Source organism: Scyliorhinus canicula, chromosome 10, assembly GCF_902713615.1.
Source record: "Scyliorhinus canicula chromosome 10, sScyCan1.1, whole genome shotgun sequence".
Classification (NCBI taxonomy): Eukaryota; Metazoa; Chordata; class Chondrichthyes; order Carcharhiniformes; family Scyliorhinidae; genus Scyliorhinus; species Scyliorhinus canicula.
The window spans coordinates 11922082-11945883 of NC_052155.1; the positions used below are offsets into that span (position 1 = coordinate 11922082).

A 23802-nucleotide genomic window follows, 5' to 3' on the forward strand; every position below is an offset into this window, starting at 1 on the left:
GCTGGAAGAGTGTCCCTGTTAATAGCGGGACCGTTCCTGCCGTAAGTGCCGGCAAACACCCCACTTAACGCGCTCGGCATGGGACTCTTTTTTTTCTGTTAAGTTGGGCCTGTGTCTTATTTTGGTAAAAAACTTGTGCAGATATTTCAGAATGGCTTCAACTATGTTGAAGTGGTGGACTGTAGGTCATTCATCATCAATAGTTAAAGTGAATTCAAATAAAAAGAAAATAGAAAGATGGAATGTTTGCACTGGCTTTTCAGCTCACATGTGTTTTACAGAGCTCATGAAATAGAAATCAAACTAAAGGTGAGATCATCATTTTCTGCAGTGTTTTTTTTTCCATTTATCTTGCCACATCAGGCAGACATTACACTTGGAAACAGTGTATTTAGAAACTTACTGTCTAAAGTGAAAGCGGCTCATGGCGAAATCACACATTTCACAGTGGATGTATGCTGTGCCATGTATAATATGATGTATTCAAAACAAATGAGGCAAACTCTTGTACCTGTTAGTTACAATAAAAAAGTGCCACTGATTATTTTGGCCAGGAACATTTTTCGGGTTTTATGTATTGATATATTGCCGTGTAAATATTGTTGACCAATAGCTTCCTTACCAAAAACCTCTAACATTCTCGGCCAGAGTTTTCCTTGTAAATATTTCTGCCTTCGTTTACTGATTGCAACAGTGCAATATTTTTTGATTATTTTGGGAGAAGAGTTAACTTCCTTGTCATTGATGGTATGCAGGCAGTCCCACGCTAAATTTGGATGCTTTATGCAATTTTGTACCTGAAACCAGGTACAAAGTTTACCAGTTCCTAATTCGATGAAGTGACATTGTCATTAGTTTTTATGTCTGCATGTTTGTTTTTTAAAAAGGTAACTAGTCTAAACCTAGCTGTACATAATAAGTAGCCAGGTAAGGCAAAGGGTGAACGAATAGAGTAAATGGTTAACAAAGAAACCCATATATACAAGTACATTAAGTAGTTTATTAACAATGTAAGCTTATTGCGTTTAGTAGAGTTTGCAGTCACTGTACAAAACAATCTGCAACTTAAGACCTTTCAAGTCAGTAACAATATGGACTTCAGACTGCATTTTACAGAAGGTTATGAAATAAACACAAATTTACAATTGTTACAAAAAGATTGGGGATGGTCCTCACAAATTCAAACTGCCTTCAATAGCGTTTTCATTTCAGTTTGCTGGATTTTTCCTTTGAGAGTCTTTTGCGCTTTGAGTTGAGAAGTAGCTTTTCATAATTGTACAATATTGGTGGAGCAAGGATTGGAAAATTGATGTTACTGAAATCAGAAGAATAAGAACAACAATTTTCTCTAAATCCTCCAGTATAAATTTAGTGGCAGATATTTTGATGTGGACAAGCTAGTTACCATTGTTCAGTATGGGCGGCACGGTGGCACAGTGGTTAGCATTGCTGCCTACGGCGCTGAGGACCCGGGTTCGAATCCTGGCCCTGGGTCACTGTCCGTGAGGAGTTTGCACATTCTCCCTGTGTCTGCGTGGGTTTCACCCCCACAACCCAAAGATGTGCAGGATAGGTGAATTGGCTACGCTAAATTGCCCCTTAATTGGAAAAAATAATTGGGTACTCTAAATTTAAAAAAAAAACCATTGTTCAGTACATATATCACAAACCAATGCAAAGGACTGTTTGTGTCTTTCAAGCTATTGTCACATGCCCACTCTCATATACTGAGCAGTGGTAGCTCAGCACAGATACCATACTGCTATGAACTGTTACAAATTTGTCAAACCAGTAACCAGTAAGTGAGATTTGTAGCAGAGTTCACTGGTTTGGATTAATGGCATGCTTGTTTTCTGACAGTTAGGGTGCATCTATTTGCAGCCAGGCGGAACCCTGTTTACATTGTATGGCTCCTGCCTGGCTGGAACACTGATGACTCGTTGAGGGAAGCTCTGTGCAGGCCTGGATACACAAACTCTCTCCCAACAGTCAGAAATTGGAAGTGTTTGGAAGGTCTGGAATGGAAGAAACCCTGCGCTAAACCTTTAAAAATGCAGCGGACTACCTGAGCACTTTGTAAAACCAGGCATGATCACCACACTGTATTGAAGCGAAGTAGTGTGTGACTACATTCTCCTGAATCAAGTTGCCCTCGACCCCAAAGTTATAGAAGTGAAGTGACAGAACATGAGAATGGTGAAGGCTATATGCACCTGAAGCTTCTGCTGGATTTTGCTGCACAAAATCTGGGATTAAACTGTTGTCGTTATCTTTAACTCCCTTTGCGATTAGTCAGTTTTTTTCTTTTAGTGGGTTCTTTTCAATGTTGCAGATTTGAAATTAAAAACAGTTGCTCGATGTATTTTCTAAAAGGTTCATCGGTGGGTTGTATACGTGTAAATTATCCTCTTTTTATCTGCTTTTATGTATCTATGTATAAAGCTTTTGAATATATCTATGTATCAAGTTGTTTGTTGCCTGTAGGACATTAAATACCTTAAGTGTTGAGAAATAACTCCTCTATTGAAAAGTTCTGATTATTTAAATACTGCAGACTACTTTATTTGCAATTTTCTTTTATTAGGTGTGAAATCCCAGAATCCATTGCCAACTCTGGAGGGTTCTATCCAAAATGTTGAGTTGAAGTACTGTAGCACATCATTGGTAAAATGTGTTTCGGGGACCATGGGATCAATAAAAGCTTGTGCCAAAGCCCCAGGTATGTGCAGCTGGAACATGTAAAAGTTTATTGCCTGTACAGGAGAATTGGCCTAAAAAGTCACTGAAACGAGAGTTTACTTTGTCTGTCATGAATCAGCTTTTTCCCCCAAAGATTTGTTGTTTTGTCAGTTGAAGATTGTATTGTGTTAACAGCTCTATCTGTAATGTACAATGATCAGGCAATGAAAATATTAATCATTTTAACTCCCTGGGCTAAAAATGTTTTGGATGTTTATTTGTATCTCTAAAGTTTACTCTTAAGAATTGCTGCACAAACGTTTAAGCACTGGCATCTGTGTAAGGCTGATTTAAGGTAAGTATTTGCGGTATGTCCCACATTGTTTAAAGCCAGCACATTCACTTATGTGCTTGCAATAGAAAACAAGTCATTGGTGCAATGTGCATGGTGCAAAGAGAGGCAATGTTTCTTACATTTAGGTAAACTGATTTATTTCAAAATTAACAAATTCTAGGTATGATGATCATCGTAAATTAATGTTCAGCTGACAATAATGTTCCCCCTACCCAGTCCCTGTGGCCCTACAAGTTTATCTCCTTCAAGTGCTTATCCAATTTCATTTTGAAGTTGTTGATTGTTTCTTCATCTACCACCATGGCTGGTAGGCAACAGGTTGCAGGTCATGATCACTCACTGTGTAAAAAGTTCTTCCTCTCATTTCCCCTGCATCTCGAGCCCCAAATTTGTGTCCCCTAGTCCTTGAACAGTCACTGGGGAGGCGATAGCGTAGTGATATTGTCACTAGACTGGTGATCTAGAGATCTAAGGTAATACACTGGGGACCTGGGTTCAAATCCCACCAGGCCGATGGTGGAAATTAATTTCAATAAATATCTGGAATTGGAAGACTAATGATGACTATGAAACCATTGTCAAATGTCATTTAAAAAACTAGCTTTTTCACTAGAACCCTCCAGATAGAACACCAAACCTGGTCTGGCCGACAGTTGACTCTTAAGTGCTCTCATGCCGAGCAAGCAACTCAGTTGTATTAAAACAGAAAGAAACTGGACAGACTATTGGGTATCGAATCAGGCATTGGAAACGACAAGGGCAAACCCAGCCCTGTAGATCCTGCAAAGTCCTCCTGACTAACATCTGGGGGCTTGCCAAAATTGGGAGAGCTGTCTCACAGACTAGTCAAGCAACAGACCCAGCAGAGGTGGCGGCAGCACATTGGTATACAATCAGGAGGGAGTTGCCCTGGGGATCGTCAGCATCGACTCCAGACCCCATGAATTCTCATGACTTCAGATCAAACTTTGGGAAGGAAATCTCCTGCTGATTACCACCTCCTGCCCACCGTCAGCTGATGAATCAGTACTCCTCCATGTTGAACATGACTTGGAGGAAGTACCGAGGGTGGCTCGGGCACAGAATGTACCCTGGCTGGGGGACTTCCAATGTCTGTCACCAAGAATGGCTCGGTACCAACAACACGGTGGCACAGAGATTAGCAGTGCTGCCTCACAGCGCCAGGGACCCGAGTTCAATTCCGGCCTGACGATGTGGAGTTTGCACTTTCTTCCCTTGTCTGCATGGGTTTCCTCTAGGTGCTCCTGTTCTTCTCACAGTCCAAAGATCTGTAGGTTAGGCAGGGTTACGGGGATAGGCCCGGGGAGTGGGCCGGGAAAGGGTGCTTTTTCTGAGGGTCGGTGCAGACGTGATGGGCCGAATGGCTTCCTGCACTGCAGGAATTCTATGGTTCTTCCACGGTTCTACTGATCGATTCCTAATGGACATAGCTGCCAGACTGAGTCTGCAACAGGTGGTGAGGGAACTAACAAGAGGGAAAAACATACTAGACCTCATCCTCATCAACCTGCCCATGACAAGATTGGTAGGAGTGACCACCGCACAATCCTTGTGAAGACAAAGCCCCATCTTCACACTGAGGATACCCTCCATCATGTTGTGTTGCACTACCAATGTGAAAAATGGGATAGATCTATCAATTATGCATCCATGTGGCATTGTGAGCCATCAGCAGCAGCAGAATTGTATTCAGCCGCAATCTGTAACCTCAATGCCTGGCATATCCTCCACCAAAACAGCAGATTAACCCTGATTCAACGAAGAGTGCAGGAGGGCATGCCAGGAGCAGCACCAGGCATTCTGAAAAATGAGTTGTCAACATGATGAAGCTACAACACAGGACTACTTGTGTGCCAAACAGCACATGCATGTTCTCGGACTTTTGTATTTCCTGCCTGATGGAAGAAGTTGGATGAGTGAGTAAGCCGGGTGGGAAGGGTCTTTGATTATGCTGCTCGCTTTCTCATGCACTGGGAGGTGTAGACAGAGTCAATGGATGGGAGGCAGGTTCGTGTGATGGACTGGGCTATGTTCACGACTTTGAAGTTTCTTGGGCCGAGCAGTTGCCATACCAGGCTGTGATGCAGCTACATAGGATGCTTTCTGTGGTGCATCTGCAAAAGTTGGTAAGAGTTAATGTAGACAGGAAGTATAGTAGGGGACTAAGTATGCAGCCTTGCGGGGCCCCAGTAATGAGGACTATTGTGGAAGAGGTGTTGTTCTTTATTCTTACTGATTGTGGTCTGTGGATCAGAAAGTCGAGGATCCAGTTGCAGAGTGAGGAGCCAAGTCCTAGGTTTTGGAGCTTTTCTATGAGCTTGGCTGGGATTATGGTGTTGAAGGCGGAGCTGTAGTCAATAAATAGGAGTCTGATGTAGGAGTCCTTGTTGTCGAGATGCTGCAAGGATGAGTGTAGGAGGAGGAGGCTCCACAAATGTCATCATCCTCAATGATGGAAGAGCCCAGACATTCGTAAAAAGACCAGGCTGAAGTCGCAATAATCTTTAGCCAGAAATGCCGAGTGGATGTTGCACCTTGGTCTCCTCCAGAGGTCCCCGGCATCACAGATTTCAGTCTTCAACCAATATGATTCACTCCACGTGATATCAAGAAACGGCTGAAGGCGTGGATACTGCAAAGGCTATGGGCCCTGACAGAATTCCGGCAATGGTACTGAAGACTTGTGCTCCAGAACTTAAAATGCCCTTGCCAAGCTGTTCCAGTGCAGGTGTGACACTGGCATCTACCTGGCAATGTGGAAAATTGCCCAAGTGTGCCCTGTTCACAAAAAGCAGGACAAATCCAACCCGGTCAATTACCGCACTACAAGTCTACTCTCAATCATCAACAAAGTGATGGAATGGGTCATCAACAGTGCTATCAAGCAGCAATTACTTCGCAATAACCTGCTCACTGGCACTCCGTTTTGAATCTGCCAGGATCACTCAGCTCCTGACCGCATTACAGCCTTGATTGAAACATGGATAAAAGGCCTGAACTCCAGAGATGAGAGTGACTGCCCTTGACATCAAAGCAGCATTTAATCGTCTTTGGCATCATGGAGCCCTAGCTAAACTGGAGTCAATGGGAATCAGGGGGAAAAGTAGCCATCTATTGGAGTTATAGAACATACAGTGCAGAAGGAGTCCATTCGGCTCATTGAGTCTGCAACGACTCACTTAAGCCCTCACTTCCACCCTATCCCCGTAACCCAATAACCCTTTTTGGTCACTAAGGGCAATTTAGCATGGCCAATTCACCTAACCTGCACGTCTTTGGACTGTGGGAGGAAACCGGAGCACCCGGAGAAAACCCACGCAGACAAGGGAGAGCGTGCAGACTCCGGACAGACAGTGACCCAGCGGGGAATTGAACCTGGGACCCTGGCGCTGTGAAGCCACAGTGCTATCCACTTGTGCTACCGTGCTGCCCAAATTGTGTTATAGTTAACACAAAGGAAGATGGTTGAGGATGTTGGCGGTCAGTAACCTCAGTCCTGGGATATCACTGCAGGGTAGTGTCCGAGGCCCAACCATCTTCAGCTACTTCACCAATGACCTTCCTTCCAACAGAATGTCAGATGTGGGGATGTTCGCTCATGATTGCAACAATTATGGAATAAGGTGGGGGATAGGGCTGTGGCAGAGTGCTCTTTCAGAGGGTCGCTGCAGACTCGAAGGGTTGAATGGTAGGAATTGTATGTATGATTCGTGCCACACAAGTACCAGTCAATGACCATCTCCAATAAGAGAGAATCAGATCATCGCCCTTGACATTCAGTGGCTCCCCCACTGAATCAACATCCTGGGGGTTACCATTGATCAGAAACTGAAATGAACTAGCTATATAAATACTGTGGCTACAAGGGCAGGTCGGAGGCTAGGAATTCTGGAAAGTAACTCACCTCCGGACCCCCAGGCCCTGTCCACAGTCAAGGCACAAGTCAGGAGTGTAATGGAATATTCTCCACTTGCCTGGATGAGTACAGCTCGAACAACACACAAAAGCTCAACACCATCCAGGACAAAGCAGCCCTGCTTGATTGCTTCCCCTTCCACAAATATTCAAACCTCCACCACTGATGCACAGTAGCAGCCGTGTGTGCTATTTACAAGATGCACTGCAGCAATACATCCAGGCTCCTTTGGCAACACCTTCCAAACCACTGGCATCTAGAAGGAAATGGCCAGCAGGTACATGGGAACCAAACCACCTTGAGGTTCCCCTCCAAGTCACTCACCGTCCTGTCTTGGAAATATATCGCTGTTCCTTCACTGTCGCTGGGTCAAAATCCTGAACTCCCTAATAGCACAGTGGGTGTACCTACATCACATGGACTGCAGCGGTTCAAGAAGGCAGCTCACCACCAACCTCTCATGGACAATTAGGGATGGGCAACAAATGCTGGCCTAGCCAGCGAAGTCCACATCCTATGAAATTAATTTAAAAAAGGCTAATGGGAAGAACATTTCCGTGTCTACCTTCCCTTCTGCCTTTTCATAATCTTGTACACCACTATCAAATCTTCTCTCAATCACCTTGGCTCCAAGGAGAACAATGCCAGTTTAGAATAATAGAATCACTATAGTGCAGAAGGAGGCCATTTGTCCCATCGGGTCTGCAACAACCCTCAGAAAGAGCACCCCACCCAGGCCCACGCCCCCACCCTGTCCCCCATTCTAACCTTTTGGACACTAACGTGTAGTTTAGCATGGCAAATCCACCTAACCTGCACATCTTTGGACTGTGGGAGGAAACCGGAGCACCCAGAGGAAACCCATGCAGTCACTGGGAGAATATGCGGACTATACACAGGCAGTGACCCAAGTCTGGAATTTCCCCTGGGTCCCTGGCACAATGAGGCAGCAGTGTTAACCACTGTACCACCGTGCTGTGGCTTCTCCAATCCAATCCGGAGGTCACCCACAGGCCGTCCATTGTGATTTCATTATTGCTGCCTGCAGACTGAAACAACTAATAGTTCTGGTGGTGAGGATTTTGTCTTACTCTCTCTTGCCCCATTCTCAGCAATATTCTCATAGCCTTGCACAGTGTTGACTAAATTGCCCTCCTGCTTCTCAACCTGCTAATTGGGTGAAGATTAATAAGTCTCCCTCTTTTTGTTGCCTGTCAGAACATTGGGCTGGTAAACCAGCTGCTGCAACTATTGGATATGCCGCCTGAAAATGGTTGATCAACAAGAAAAAAATCCCAGCAGGGCAAAATGAGCCCCGATTGTCACGTGATAAAATTGGAATCTTCTAATTTTGCTGCATGGAAAGGGTTCCCTGAAAGAGACTCAGCAGTATTCAACTGGTTCCCAATGACTTTGAGCTCACAGTGCAAAGCTGCCTTCTGTTTTCATATTAAATTTGAAATACGTCTGTGTGAGATTGCTAGGTTAGCTGCTTTCGTAAACAGAAAAAAGTTTGATTGTCCAACTGAGCATGCTGTTTTGAAGTTAAGGTACCTTGAAGAAATTAGGTGGCGGTTTAACCTCAATTTGCCCTGCACATAACAGCTTTGCTTTTCTTTTGAGATTGACTGCTCCAATAGAAAGTTAAGTTGATTCTTTATCATCGAAGCCGACTCACTTTTCACATACACATCGCCTTTTCCGCCTGCTTCAGTTGTGCTATCCACAGCAGTTGTTGGAAACAACTTTGCATTAGCTTGCATTTAATGAGCATCTTTCATGGCCTAACACATTCTAAAGTGCATCACGGCCAGTCATTGCTTTTGAAGTCTAGTCCAGTCATTTTTAAAGTTGGGGTTGTTTCCCGAGGGTGGATTACGGGAAGGTGTCGGGAGGGTCGTGGAGCCACCCATCGCGGTGTTCCCGATCGCGGGAATTAACGCACAACGGTCGAAGCAGCCGGCTTTTAAAAATTACGGCTGTGAGCGACTTTAAAAATGACAACCGCGACCGGCTTTAAAAATGCGCATGCGTTGCGCATGCGTGCCTGCTCGTCAGTGCGCATGCCCAGAACCCAGCGAGCACCCCTTCTCCTGACCTCAGCATCATGACTCAGGTGAAGATTAAAAAAAAAATTCAATCAGTCTTTCTGTCTGAAGCGAGGCAGAGAGCGGGTCACTCGCCCCGAACAGTGACGTCACGTGCTCCGGGCGCGATTGCGATTCCTCCATTTTGTCAGCAGCAAACAAGGAAGAGGACTGAAAAATTTACAATGGATCATTTTGTAATACGGAAGAGAGGACCAGAGACACAAATAGGCTAGGATCTCAGAACTGGAGAGCCTGCTGGAGAGAGTGGCTCAGGAGAATCCACAACAGGACAAAGCAGTGGTGGTGTGAGCTGTACAGGAGAGTCCACAACAGGACACAGTGCTGGTGTGAGCTCCAGGACCCCTACAGAAATGTTACATTGAATGACAAAACAAATGAGATCCTGAGGACCAAGCAGGCTCACCTGTCCCATTAAAGGTAACCGAAAATGGTGTCTCGAATTTTGGGCAGCGTGGGTTGCAAATGTTGACCCACAGGGGTCAGGAAGGTCTGCCGGTGTGGGTCCCCACGGTTAGCCGGTTGGTAAAAATGGTCCCCGGAAAAAATGTTTGAATAACACTGGTCTAGTCACTGTTTTAAAACCCTTAAACAACACCAATTTGCACACAGTAAGGTCCCACAGTAATAAAAAATAAATATGCAGATAAAAGAAACATAGGAACAGGAGTAGGCCATTTAGTCTCTCGAGCCTGCTCTGCCATTCAATTAGATCATGGCTGATCTCTGACCTAACTCCTAACGCTGGTGATTTTGGTTTTGATATAAATCTTGGCCATGACACCAGACAAACTCCCCCATTGAGATGACGGCTTTGTTTAGCGTTTCATCCAAAAGGCAGGACTGCCAGCACAGCATTTCCATTGTCCTGCAATGAAGTGCTAACCTTGTTCCTGCCCTCAACTTTTCAATAGGGTGGGTCTTCAACTCATAATCTTGTGACTCCATGATGAGAATGGTAACATTGAGCCAAGGCTGAAGCTTTGTATGTGTCACCTTTTGACATTTCCCAATATGCTTTTACATTGGCAAGCTATCATTTTTCACATTTGACACTATATCCCCCAAATATTTGCTCTCCGTTGGTCTTGAGCAAAGTGATTCTTTTGAATCGAGCACTGTGTAACAAAAAAAAGGTTCTGCTTTTCTTCTCTTTAATGCTACACGTTGACCTAATGCACTCCTGAATTTAGATTAGTCTTTTTTAAAAACCATATTTGCATTTCCCGTGTTGATGCAATGCTCCAATCTGAGAGAGGTTTCCAAAATTGCTGCGTGATTGTTCAGGGAAGCAGTTTAGAAATAATTGGGTCCATTATCTGGCCAGTCAGGAATTCTGTCATTAATCTGTATGAATATTTCATTCTCATCTTTTAAAAAAAAGTGAGGACACTTGTGACTTCATTCACCTCCAATATGTTCTTGGGCACTCTTTACAACTGCACCTTCTTTCACTTCAGTTTGGGAGTGGCGGTTAGGTTAAATGTGAAAGCTAACTTACATAGAAACATACATAGAAAATAGGAGCAGGAGGAGGCCATTCGGCCCTTCGAACCTGCTCCGCCATTCATTCTGATCGTGACTGATTATCAAGTTCATACCCTGATCCCATCTTCTCTCCCATATCCCTTGATCCTTTTAGCCCCAAACATCAAGGGTTTAGTGTGAGGGCTGGTTTAGCTCAGTGGGCTAGACAGCTGGTTTGTGATGCAGAACAAGGCCAGCAGCGTGGGTTCAATTTCCGTACCAACTGAGAATTGTGAATTCTCCCTCTGTGTACCCGAGCAGGCGGCGGAATGTGACGACTAGGGGCTTTTCACAGTAACTTCATTGCAGTGTTAATGTAAGCCTACTTGTGACAATAAAGTTTGTTTATTAATTTATTTATTTATTGATGGTCTGACATTGGAAGTTCTGGTTATATCAAGAAGAAAAACACTGAGAATCACGTCAAGCTGTGGATCTGTAAGAACTTCATTGGAACATATCTGTTAACATTTTTTCGTGATATGAGTTCCAGGGTATTAGCATTTATTTCAGTTTTGAAACTTTTAAACACAATTATTTATTCAGTTATCTATGGCACACCCAGCATTTATTGCCCTTCTCTAATTGCCCTTGAGAAGGTGGTGATTAAACCCTCATGCAAACCCCTACAGCATGCTAAATATACTTCTGGGGCGAAGATGAGGTGTCTTTGGGTCATTTTCCTACTTTAAGGGCACAATATAAATGAACAGTGTTGCTTACACTGCCACATTGTTCCTATTCCTGAGTTCAGTTGGTATTCTAAAGTTGCCAGGAAAGAGCCGCAGACTGCACAATGTAGTCTTAACACAAGTGGAGTAATCATTTGCGCTTGATATGCCCCAAACCTGACCTTAGGGATAGGTTTTGCATCATCAGACCTTGGCTTATAGTTAAAATTTCTAGCTCCACAATTACAAAGGTTTTAGTTTTATTCTTTTCAATATTTTCCCTGACAACAGAATTAGTAAAATATTAGCCTGTCTTGACTGTATTCTAAAGGGGCTGGTTTAGCACAGTGGGCTAAACAGATGGCTTGTAAAGCAGAACAAGGCCAGCAGTGCAGGTTCAATTCCCGTACCAGCCTCCCCGAACAGACGCCGGAATATGGCGACTAGGGGCTTTTCACAGTAACTTCACACAGGCAGTCACCCCAAGCCGGAATTGAACCCGGGATCCTGGAGCTGTGAGGCCGCAGTGGTCACCACTGTGCCACCTGCAGGGTGGATCCGAGGGGCTGAATGGCCAACTCCTGCTCCTAATTTGTATGTTTGTGTGTTGCATTTATCGTCATTCTATCTATTGTCAAACCAACTTTTAATTCAGATGGCCTTTTGCTAATGATGGAATGGGCGTTAGTCTTATTTAGAAGTAATTTATTTTCATTAAATGCCGACTAATACTTAAATCAAAATTCTATTAATTGGACAGACCTGACAGCTTCATTACTTTCTCAAGGAATTCCAAGGAATTTGTGAGGCATGACCAAATAACTCTGAATCCATGCTGAATTGTTTCAGATTTCCTAGGTGAATGTTGGTGGCATCCTAGAAATTACTTCTCAGCAGTTCTACCACATTAAGTGTTGGGGCAACTGGTTCCTGTACTAGCGTTCAACTCCTTTTTTTTGATATTGTGATAACAACTGTTAAATGCTGTCTTAGTGTTAAGCAACTCTAGTGACCCCAGGATGAATTCCCTCTATTCTGATGAGACCAATCATTCATCCAAGCAAACCTTTTTCAAGCCTGACTATTCAAAGAGAAAGTATCTGCCTAAAGTACTTCGTCAAAGCTCTTAATCTAGTATCCCGGATGAATTTCAGAATCAGAATTGGCAATGTACACTGTAATTAGATATCAATATTTAGTTTCTTCTGACAAAGTGCATTGCTCATGAAATATCTCTTGCATCCTAGTTCAGAATAAGGGCTCCGAGCCAAACTGATTCTGCTGCTTTAAGTTTACTTTATGGTTTACATTTGGTATTTTATTATATTGTATCTCTTGTTCAAAGCACATGAGGTTTTGACTTCCAAATTTGTTCTTTGAGCAGTATTGCTTCCAACAGGTGAGTTAGTGGTGCTGAACCAACTTTATTAGATCTGGCCTCATGATATTGATTCTAAGGGACGAAGGGAGTCTCATGCATGGTGATTTATTGTCAGCTGGATAAATCTGAATTTGGATCATATAGCATAGAAGGAGGCCATTCATCCTATCATGCCTGTGCTATCATGCCTGTGCCAACTCGTTGAAAGAGCTATCATCGCACTCCCATTCCCCTGCTCTACTCCCATCCCTTTCCATTGGAAGCAGTTCAGAGAAGGCGCACTAGACTGGATGAAGGGGCTGTCTCGTTAGGAAAGCTTGAGCACGTTGGGCCTATATCAATTGGAGATCAGAACAATGAGAGATGATCTAACTGAAATATAAGATTCTGAGTGGACTTGTCTGGCAGATGCTGAGAGGATATCTCCTCATGGGGGAATCTAGAACAAGGGGGCACAGTTTCCAAATAAGGAGACTCCCATTTACCATAGTAAGCATTCTATCTGGCTGCATCAGAGCCTGGTATGGCAACTGCTCGGCCCAAGAGCGCAAGACTCCATCTTGACTCCATCTACACCTCCTGTTGCCTGGGGAAAGCAGGCAGCATAATCCAAGACCCCTCCCATCCGGCTTACTCACTCTTCCAACTACTTCCATCGGGCAGGAGATACAAAAGTCTGAGAACACGCACGAACATATTCAAAAACAACTTCTTCCCCGCTGTTACCAGACTCCTAAATGACCCGCTCATGGACTGACCTGATGGACTGATGAACACTACACCGCTGTGTTCTTCACCCGATACCGGTGTTTATGTAGTTACATTGTGTACCTTGTGTTGCCCTATTATGTATTTCTTTTCTTTTCTTTTCATGTACTTAATGATCTGTTGAGCTGCTCGCAGAAAAATACTTTCCACTGTACCTCGGTACACGTGCCAATAAACAAATTCAATCCAATCCAATCCAATTAAGGCTGAACTGAGAACTTCCTTATCTCAAAGGGTTGTCAACCCTTGGATTTCTATTCCACAGAGAGCACTGCAGCCTGGGCCAATGAATATATTCAAGACTGACTGAGACATTTTGTAGCGACAGGGGAATTGAGGATTATGAAAAGTAGACAGGAAAATGGAGTGAAGCCACAGTCAGATCAACCATTATGTTATTGAATGGTGGAGTAGGCTTGATGGGCCAATTGGCCTACTCCTGCTGTTGTTGCTTATCATCTCATTCCAGTTGCCTTACAGTTTCTTTCCCATCTAATTCTCTTTTCAAAGTAACCTTTGAGTCTGGTCTGGTATCCTTTTAAGCACTGCATCCCAGATCATCATTAAACTGTTGTGTTAAAAACAATTCTTCTCATTTCCCCACTTATTTTGCCAATTAATGTAAATCTGCATTTTCAGGTTCCTGACACTCCGACCAGTGATATCAATTCCAATTTATTATGATGTCCTTCATAATTTTGAACAGCTGAATGAAATCTCTCATGATTTTTCTGAGGGACGCCTAACTCAATTAGTAGTAACAATCTAAACTAAAAACTGAAAATGTTGGAAATACCGCCTGTCCTTGCTGGCGGGGTCTTCCGGTCCTGCCGTCGGTGAATCCATGTTGCTGGGAAACTGGTTGGGTAGAACGAGAAACCCCGTTGACAGTGTGGGGGGGAGGAGTGCAGAAGATCCCGCCAGCGGTCAGTGGCGGACCACCTCCCTGGCTGCGAAACACAGCGCGAGTTGCGCGGAACATCCCACCCAAGATGTCTGGCAGCATCCCTTTATAGAGAAATTGAGTTACCGTTTAGGTTGATGTCCTTTTCTCATAGCCTAGCTTCTTTAGTGTTTGCAGAATTGATGTAATGAAACTCTGGTTCCGTGTTGTGTTAAGGCAAGGGGACCTTAATGCTTACCATAATAAGAACATATTCATTCAGCTGAATACCCAAGTTCTGTGGGCATATACTTTGGAAGTGGACACATTGGGTGTGAGCTAATAATAATGAAAATCGCTTATTGTCACAAGTAGGCTTCGATGAAGTTACTGTGAAAAGCCCCTAGTCGCCACATTCCGGTGCCTGTTCGGGGAGGCCGGTACGGGAATTGAACCCGCGCTGCTGCCTTGTTCTGCATTACAAGCCAGCTATTTAGCCCACTGTGCTAAACCAGCTAGTTGGCAAAGATGGCATCTGTCTTATTTTTGTGCCCTGCTGGGGAACGCCTCACTGAGGCTGTACTTAGCAGAGCTCCTCGGTGCAGGAAGGGATCAGGATGCCATTTTTTAAATGGTGCTCAATCTCGCGTTCCCCTGGCGCAGCCTCCCCCTCAATGCCCCAACTCATCTGTCTGGGGGTCCTCAGGCCCTACGCATACCACCACATACGGACAGAGCACCCCCAGGTCCGATCCCTGGTGCAGACACAATGCCAGCTTTGCACCTTGGCACTGCCAACCTGGTACCCTGGCAGTGCCCCATGGGCATCCTGGCAGTGCCAGGCTGTCACCTAGGTGGCATGGCTAGGGTGAACGAAACGCGACGGGGAGGGGGGGGGGCCTCAATAAGGCCGGTAGATGCCGGTTGGCTGTTTGATCCACGAAGGCAGAGGTAAGTCAGGGTCTAAGCCGACTTCAGTCTGCGAGAGTGCATGCACAGAAACATAAAAAACAGAAGCAGAGGAATGTTATTTGGCCCATAACCTGCTCCACCATTCATTATGATCATGCCGATCCAAGTTCAATATCAAGATCCAACCTACCCCCCATATCCCTTTATCCCTTCAGACACAAGAGCAATATCTAATTCCTTCTTGAAATTACACAATGTTTTGGCCTCAACTACTTTCTGTGGTTGTGAATTCCACAGATTGCCACTCTCTTTGTGAAGGAAATTCTCCTTACCTCGGTCCTCAAATTATGACCCCTAGTTCTAGACTCCCCCACCATCGGGAATGTTCTTTCTGAATCTACCCTGTCTAATCCTTTTAGAATTTTATAAGTTTCTATGAGAGCCCATCTCACTCTTCTAAACTCAAATGTATATAATCCTAACCGATTTAGTCTCTCCTCATATACCAGTCCCACCATCTCAGGAATCAGTCTGGTAACCCTTCGCTAGACTCCCTCCATAGTAAGGACATTCTTCCTCAGATAAGGGCACCAAAGCTGTACACATTACTCCAGGTGTGGCCTCTCCAATGCTCCAATTGTGGGCGGGATCCAGGTTGTGATGTCTTGCGAGATCTAAGGTGTTAACGGCTGCCAAGAAGCTCGGGGGGGGGGGGGGTGCCGCTCCTGCCAGCTCCCAGCCACCCCGTGCCCCCATGTCGTGCCCCTGCTCGGGTACCGGTAATGTCGTACCCCCATTCGGGCGCAACACGGCTGGTAGATCGCGGCAATTTAAAAAGTAGGCAAAATATTCTGGTCCCACCACTAGCGGGATTCACCGGTGCCGTCAAAATCAATGCACTTTTGGCCAGCTTGCCACATCCACCATGGTGGGACCCTCCATGTTGGGGCTGGAAGATCTTGGCCAAAGAAATTAAAATGGCTGCGCTGGTGAAATCTGTAACATCATGTGCTGAAATGTGTCACTCGTGTAATGGTTCCAAAGTCTGGATGCAATTCCAGGTTGGGAACTATGAGCGTGGTGGGATGGCACGTGTATGATCTTTCCGGTTGAGGCCAGTTGTGAAACTGCCTCCAGGAGTGCATCCAATTAGGGATGCGAGGTAGGCGACGGATGCAGGAGCCCAGAATGCCCAAAGTGAAGGTAGCACTTGTGGATTGTGTCTGCTGCTCGGACGTGCTATAAGGTGGAGACATGATACTTATCTTCAAACTATCAGCCAAGTCCTGATACCCAGCACGATCTCATGGATCTGTTTGCAGGAAAAACTCTGCCAATTGAAACTGTTTGTCAGCGGACATCTGAAGATTACCATTTTGCTCCTGTTTTTTGCTGTGCTCTAGGCCTCTGTGAGGAGAAGAATTGCAGGTGCTGTGGAAGTCCTGTGCGTTTCTGAAAATCTGCCTTTGCCCTCACAATCCCCATCAATTGCTGCTATAATGACCTTAAGTGGCTTCCTACTGCCCTCGGTGAGTTGTCACCCTTGCATGCATAACTCTCCTGGGAAAAGCAGCTGGTTGCAGGACTATGTTGGGGAGCAGCACCAATTCATCTTTAAAAAATGTTCCCACGTTCCCTGCCTCCGAATCCGCTTCCAAGCAGCTGGCAAGTAACAGGGCTATTGGACACCATCTTTAGCCACTCCTGTTACCACGGCTCTGCTCCCGACATGGTCAAACTGGACACTGGCTGACCGTGAGGATGTAGACGAAACTGAGGGCATGAAAGCAGTGCCAGGCAGCAACCCATAGGTTTAATAAGGCAAATAAAAAGTTGTAAAACTTAACTTTTCAGGTGGCAGCCATCAGCAGTCCCTTAAGAAAAGCTGGTTTCGCTGTTAAGTGCCTGAAGCAACTAACCGCAGAGTGCATGGCATCTGCTATTGTCAGCCCACAATCAAATCCTGCAAAGTGAGGTTTGCTCAGGCCTCCAAGTCCCCTTTTTACATATGGAAGAGCCCTCACAAATATCACGGACAACACACTTGCAGTGCGAATAAAGCGGCGTAGTCTGTGGGCCAGGTTGGACATTTCTGGGCAACTCTTTTACCTCTATGAAATGAGCACAATGCAGTCCAGTTTCTGGGTTATTGGCAACTTACTGACAGTTCTTTTCTTTCCTTGTCACAAACAATACGGATTCTCCATTCATCCTGGTTGTTATGGAATTGTTTGCGGTGGCATGTGGTATTTGCAAGAATGCATAACAACGTTAAATTAGCTATCTGTGTATTCATTCCGCATATAAAACCGTCCTTTACATACCAGGGTTGCACGCAGCCAACCACTCGGTCCTCCCTTGGGGCTAGGTTGTATGTTTTCATTACATTGTCATGACCTGCTTACTCTAAGGAATGACTTATTCCGGCAGCTGGTGGTAAATGAGTTTAAATGAAGTCATATCAATGTCCAAGTGGCCAACCACGGGTGATATCCTTTGTGATATTTGAAATAAAAAGCCCATAACCTGAGCAATGATGAAGGCTCTGTGGAAATGCTGGTCAGAGTAGCTTATGGTCACAGATGCTCTATTGTGCTTGAAATCATCTGAACTCACAGCAACTTTTTTTTGGCTGATAAGCCTTGTTGTGGATTTCCTTGAAAATGCTTTTCCAAAAATATTGGTGCAAGTCCAAGATTCCACATGATTAAAAACAGGCCAGCGAATTTGGTTGGTGTCAAGATAGGAAAGCAATCAGTTTAGATAAAATTTGATACAAATGAAATGTTGAGAAAACTGATGAAACCATTTTTGTCAACATTAGGAAGAAGTGATGGCGCGAAGGAAAAATTGATTCCGCTAATACAAGGGCCGTCGAACACGAGGGAGTTGCACAAGAGCAAATGGCTGAATGAAAGCAGGAAACCTGTGTCACTCTTTGCCCCTGATCTGATAACTTTCACCATTCAGATTCCTCAGCAAATGGACAGCTATCATAACTCTGGTAAGTGAAAACTTCATGATATAGTTTGGATTTATCGTTAACATTCCTGCCATTATTGTAGATGAGTACCACATCACTATAGTACGCTCAAGGCACAATACGTATCACAGTCTTGCTAATGCGCTGCTGCAGCCATGTCTACGTTCCACCTGTCACGCAGGTATGAAATAACAACAAGTTGACGGGTCCAGTTAGTTCAGTTTCTTAGATGGCTAGTGTGTAGTTCAGGATAACAACTAGTGTGTAGTTCAGGATAACACCAACGACATCTCTTTCCCCAGTGAAAATGGCTAAAAAGATTGTGTGCCTTTTATTCTTTTTGTAAGTTTTTTTTTGAGTTTCAAACCTTCGTACAATATGCAACTGTTGCAGCTTAATGAAGTTTTAACTTACGTGCCATTTTAAGCTGTACGAAAGTTGCACAGCATTCCAGGAATTAAGTTGCGATGAAAAATCATAGTTTATAGGATGATTAAATACTTAATAAAATTAAAATACAGTAGTGCATTTCAAAAGATACCTTGTAACACCTAGGAGCTGCGCATTTCCATCTGACTTGTGAATGCATGACATGGAATGCATAACTCATCATTTAGCTGAATCACAATCTGGTGCCTCAGCATTATTAATTTTCTCTTGTTCTTTCATGGGATGTGAGCTTTGCTGGTAAGGCCAGCATATATTGCCCATCTCTAATGCCCTAATAGCTTTTCTTCTTGCTGCGAAGATAAAAAGACTAATAATCCCTCCAAATTGATGTGATATTTCTGTACTGGTTAATATGAAGACTGCAATAGATTTAGAACAGGAATAGGCCATACAACGCCTGGAGCTTGTTCCACCATTTAGTTAGATCAGGGCTGGTCTTTACCTTAAATCTGCGTCTTTGTCTATGTTCTGTGATTCTGAATAGTCTTGCTGAAAAAGTTAGTCTTGTGTACACCGCACGCTGCATTTAAAATGTGTCATCGGCAGAAAATCATCTGGCAAGTTTTTTGAGTGACTCTTAAGTATTTCGTTGTCTCTCAGTATATTATTGCAAACCTCAGTCTTATTCAGCAATTCAGCGAGTAATTTCAAATCAGTTGTACTACTGGGTAACACATTTGCTGCAGAACCTTTCACGTTCATTGAGTATTTATAGAATGGTGTAAATTCCTAGCTGTACTCTGAAGAGAATGAGAGCCAACACCCTTAGATATGTCCCTGATGTTCTTTGAATAATACAAGCCAGCAGGATCTTGATTTAACATCTCGCCTGTAAAGTGGTGCCTCTAACAAGTTTGAAAAAGGATATAACGTTATTAGAGGGAGATGTCAAGAGGTCTACAAAGCTAACTGCTAAATTTGCAGTTGTGGAGTTACAGAGAATTATTAGTTGGGATTCACTGTCCTCCCTGAGGCGAGTTTCACAGCTGGAGGCAGTCCCACACCACCGGGAAACATGCAGGGGAGAAGCAACCAGAAGACTCGGCAGCACAAGAGCTGGACGATCTTGCCCATTGTCTTTTGGAGTTTACACCCAAGAGGGGTTGGGGCGGGGTGGTGGTGATGGCGACACTTAATGGACGTTTGTTTGTTGGGGAGAAATTACATTCAGATAACATCCCCTATTGGGCACATGGTTAAGGATTTGGACGTGCACTGTTTGAAGCTGAAAGTGTCAAAAGAAATTAAGAACATTTGGCGATGTCTTTAAGAATGTGAGAGTGTGTTACCAGTGGGGATGCTGGAACGGAAAACTAAAGGGTGGTATGAATTCCTGTTAGTAAATAGGATGCAGAACTGTTAATTTTCAAAACACATAAGATATCTCGTGATGCTTGGAAGGACAAGCTAAATAAGCTAGTGTTCCTGCCAAATACGTAAGTGTGTAAGTATGCAAGTGCCACAGAGAGTACAAAAGGAATGTAATTCTGTAAATATTATTTGAATGATGCCATTAAATTTTGATATTCTGCTGCATTCCTTACACGGGCAACACCATTACTAACAGATTCATGTGTCATTCATCACATTTTCTGTCTGAGCGATCCTGCTATGTGTAAATTGGCTGCTGCATTTGTCTGCACAGCTTTAGGATATCTTAAGGAAGCGATAATGTGCTATATAAATACAAATGTTTTTTTTTACGTCATTTCACTTTCCATTTCCTTCTTTCTTTCAATTCCACCCTTGTTTTTTCTCTTTGTTTTTCTTTCTTTCTTTTCTGCTGAGCCTCTCTCTTTCTTATGTCTCTTTCTCCTTTTAAGCTGGGAATATCAGAAATATGAAATTATACATGCTGTAAGGACATCCAGTCGCAGAGGTAACAAAAGGTATAGATTGTTATTTGAAACTATGCAGTCATTGTGACTTTTATTAGCCTGACAGAACCTTACACAACCCCATGGCAACTGGAAATAGTGCTGAACATTATAAATCATCAAATAAAACAGTAGGTAATAGCCAAAATTCAGAGCGGGTTTGACAGGGTAGATGCTATGAGATCATTGCTGCTAGCTGGAAATTCAAGAGCTGGATTTATAATGCGTCAATCATTCCAGATTGAGAGGAGATATTTCTTTACTCAGATGATTGTGAATCCTTGTAATTATCTACCCCAGAGGACTTCAGATGCTCAGTTCTTCACTGTGTTCAAGGCTGAGAGCAAGAGATGGTTGGACTTTCAGGGAATTATGGGAATTAGGAGGTTGAGGTGAAAGGTAAGCTTGAGCTCAAGAAGGTTACCTTCTTGAGTAACTGAGCAAGCTTGATGTGACATGCCCCTAAAAAAAAAGTTTGATTTATTTTCTCTCACTTCAGTGATCTCAGCCAGCTTCAGACTCTTCCTGGTCTGCTTCACAGTAATCCTAACCTGCTGCATACTCCTCTTCATCCCAGCTGCTCAATACTGCCTCACCAGCAGATATAAGAAGAGAAAAATAACTAGGTACTTGGCTAACTTCAGTACTTCAATTGAATTCAAAATGGGATAAAAGTACAGCATTCAAGGAGAAATGCTTTGTTCTAACATTACACATCTATTGTCAGTGAAATAGCAAATTGGCAAAAATAGAACAAGACTTCTTCTAACCTCAGTGCGATTTAACCACCGCATTGTGCCCGTCATTGATCCGGGCGCACTGGTTAAATAGTGAGAGAGGCCAAAATCGAGATGTGTGCCGGGCCCAAATCCATTTGCCATCTAACCGGCCCACTCCCGATGGCAAGTTCCAGATCTTGCAAAAATATGATGTGCATATCATTAACCTCAATTTGCATGAATTTCCATCTCATTGGTGAGATTGAAGTGGTATGTAATGACCTCCCGGGAATTAACCGGCTCCCCAGTGGGAAATCACACGGGCATCGTTTAGAACTCTGTTCTAAAAATGTGAAACTGACGTGTTGGCTGCTGAGGGGAACTGAGGAGCTGAGTAACCATTTCCATTTTCAGGCATGCAGCTCAAAGGCACTGGAGCTGCTACCCAGTTCTCGGGGAGGGGGGGTGGGTATCCCCTCAGAGGGGTTGGGTTTGGTCGGGGGCTGAAGCGTTCCAGGTCGGGGCTGGGGGAGGGGAGGGGAGTTTTTCATCTGTGAGGCCATCAAGCCATCTTTAAAAATTGTGGATACCCACAACAGGGGCAACTATAACAGTTGCCATGTCTGTCCTACCAAACACTTCCAGGACAGAGCCCTGTTCTTGGTTACATGCTGAAGGTCACTTTAACTCCCTTTGACTGTGAGCAGCCTCTAGCTTTACGGCTGAGGACTATTGCTGATAAGGAATTGGCTTTGTTACTTGTGAGAGCACTTCACAGCTGCAGGTTGTGTTTTCTGCTTGCTCCTGCTGGTGGCTGTAAATGCCTGGATGCTGCTGTTGCTCTTTCCTTCCTATTCTGTAGCTGGAAAGAACAAAGAAAAAGAACAAAGAAAAATTACAGCACAGGAACAGGCCCTTCGGCCCTCCCAGCCTGTGCCGATCCAGATCCTTTATCTAAAAGAAGGCCAATTCTTTCTCAGATACCTGGGTCCTGGAACACCGGGCTCAGTGGGACATATGGGTCCAGAAGGCAATCCGGTTTGAAGCAAGAAGATGCTATGGGACCTGGTGCGCGACATTCATCCAAATGAGCCACCTGATGATGCCACTGAAGAAATGCTTTCGCAGATTGCTGATGCTTTTGTTGCTGGTGTGGTGAGTGCTGCATGTAACTGGCACGTCAGCACAGGTTAATCACGCTGGAAGTTAGGGATGTTCAACTGCACTTTGAGTGCCAGTGGAATAGGTGGATGCCAGGATTTGGTTTCGGTGAGATTGAGCCGGGTGGGAAGGTCTGCATAGCTGCGGCTCCTGAATGGAGAATGGCACTAATTCGTGTTACAAGGCAAGTATTGTTGGACAGATCATTTCTACCACAAAGGTCTGGACATGATAACACATTCTCAGGCTTATCCTCTGTTTCTGTTGAGGAACCTTTGAGGGGTGATACCATGTGTTTATTTTTTTGTGAAAATGAGCTGATATAGCTTTGTATTGGTTCCAATAGAACGGTAATATTTCCTTGTTGTTTAATGGTTAGCGCGATATGTGGAATGTTATGTAGTTGATTTTCAAATTTTTATTACAGTTGACCATTTAATGGGGGTGGGAGAGTGTCTGGTACTTCCCCCTTAGCCTGGCCCTTTTCTGATTATTATGGGCTATGTTCTCCTGTGGGGACAAAGAGAGGGCTTTGTGAGCAATGCACAATGGATCAAGGGAATCTACATCAGGTGGCATATGTGGGCACCACAACTGGTGGGTGCCAGGAGATGCTGAGGTGCAGGCGTGAAGATTTGTGATGGGGGTGGGGTTGGGAAGTTGAAGGGTGGCAGGCAGAACTGGTGCCAGGAGAGAGATGGTAACTTACCGTTGCAGCTCAGTGGAGGTTGATTGTCTTCATCCAACATTGAACGCTGGTCCTCCTGGTCATGCTGCCAGCATTGACAGCTGCTCTCACTGCCCCCCAGGTGGTATTGGTGGCCCTGCTGCTCTGACCCCGTCAGGATGCCCCCTCCTCTTATTCACAGAGTCGAGAAGTCTGTCCAGGTTGACATTGCCAAAGCGAGGAGCAGGTCTGTGTGCTGCCATGCTTGTGTGTGACTCAGAGGGAGTGCTGAAGGTGGGCTGAAAAGCAAATCGCCCTTGTTCGCGAGACCATGAGACATGAATCTGGCGGATCAGACAGCGAGACAGTAGTGATGGCGAGATGGTCTTGGGGGCTCATTTTCGACACTAGGTGCTGTTAAATATGGGCTGTAATCAGGGCCAAAATGGCACTTAGAAATGTTTCCGTTAAATTGCGCCCTCATCTCTGCATTAATCATTATTCCACAGGTTTTAACCTTCACTTGACCTATTCCTGACCGATCTCCTTTCTGCATTCAATCATACCAATAATTTCATGAACTAATTTGTTTATTTTTAAGCCAGTAAAGCCTCCACTACCTCCTCGTTACCTATGTCAAACAGTTCAAGGTCCTCACAGTCCTATTTCCTGAATTCTGTACCTCCTTTTCCTGAGTGAAGACTAATGAGAAATATTCATTTAA

General features: G+C 44.3%; 1 protein-coding gene across 5 annotated transcripts in view; it reads left to right on the top strand.

Moving 5' to 3' along the window:
* LOC119972233 (vacuolar protein sorting-associated protein 13B-like) overlaps nucleotides 1-23802 on the top strand; it is a 1046946-nt gene that overhangs the window by 331375 nt on the left and 691769 nt on the right. For all 5 annotated transcript variants that reach the window (XR_005462014.1, XM_038808618.1, XM_038808616.1 and 2 more), the window contains exons 18-19: nucleotides 2585-2719; nucleotides 18046-18225. Coding sequence is in view for 4 of the 5 variants with exons in the window: in XM_038808618.1 (XP_038664546.1) it covers nucleotides 2585-2719; nucleotides 18046-18225 (315 nt within the window). In the remaining variant the exon portion in view is untranslated. The remainder of the gene's footprint in view (nucleotides 1-2584; nucleotides 2720-18045; nucleotides 18226-23802) is intronic.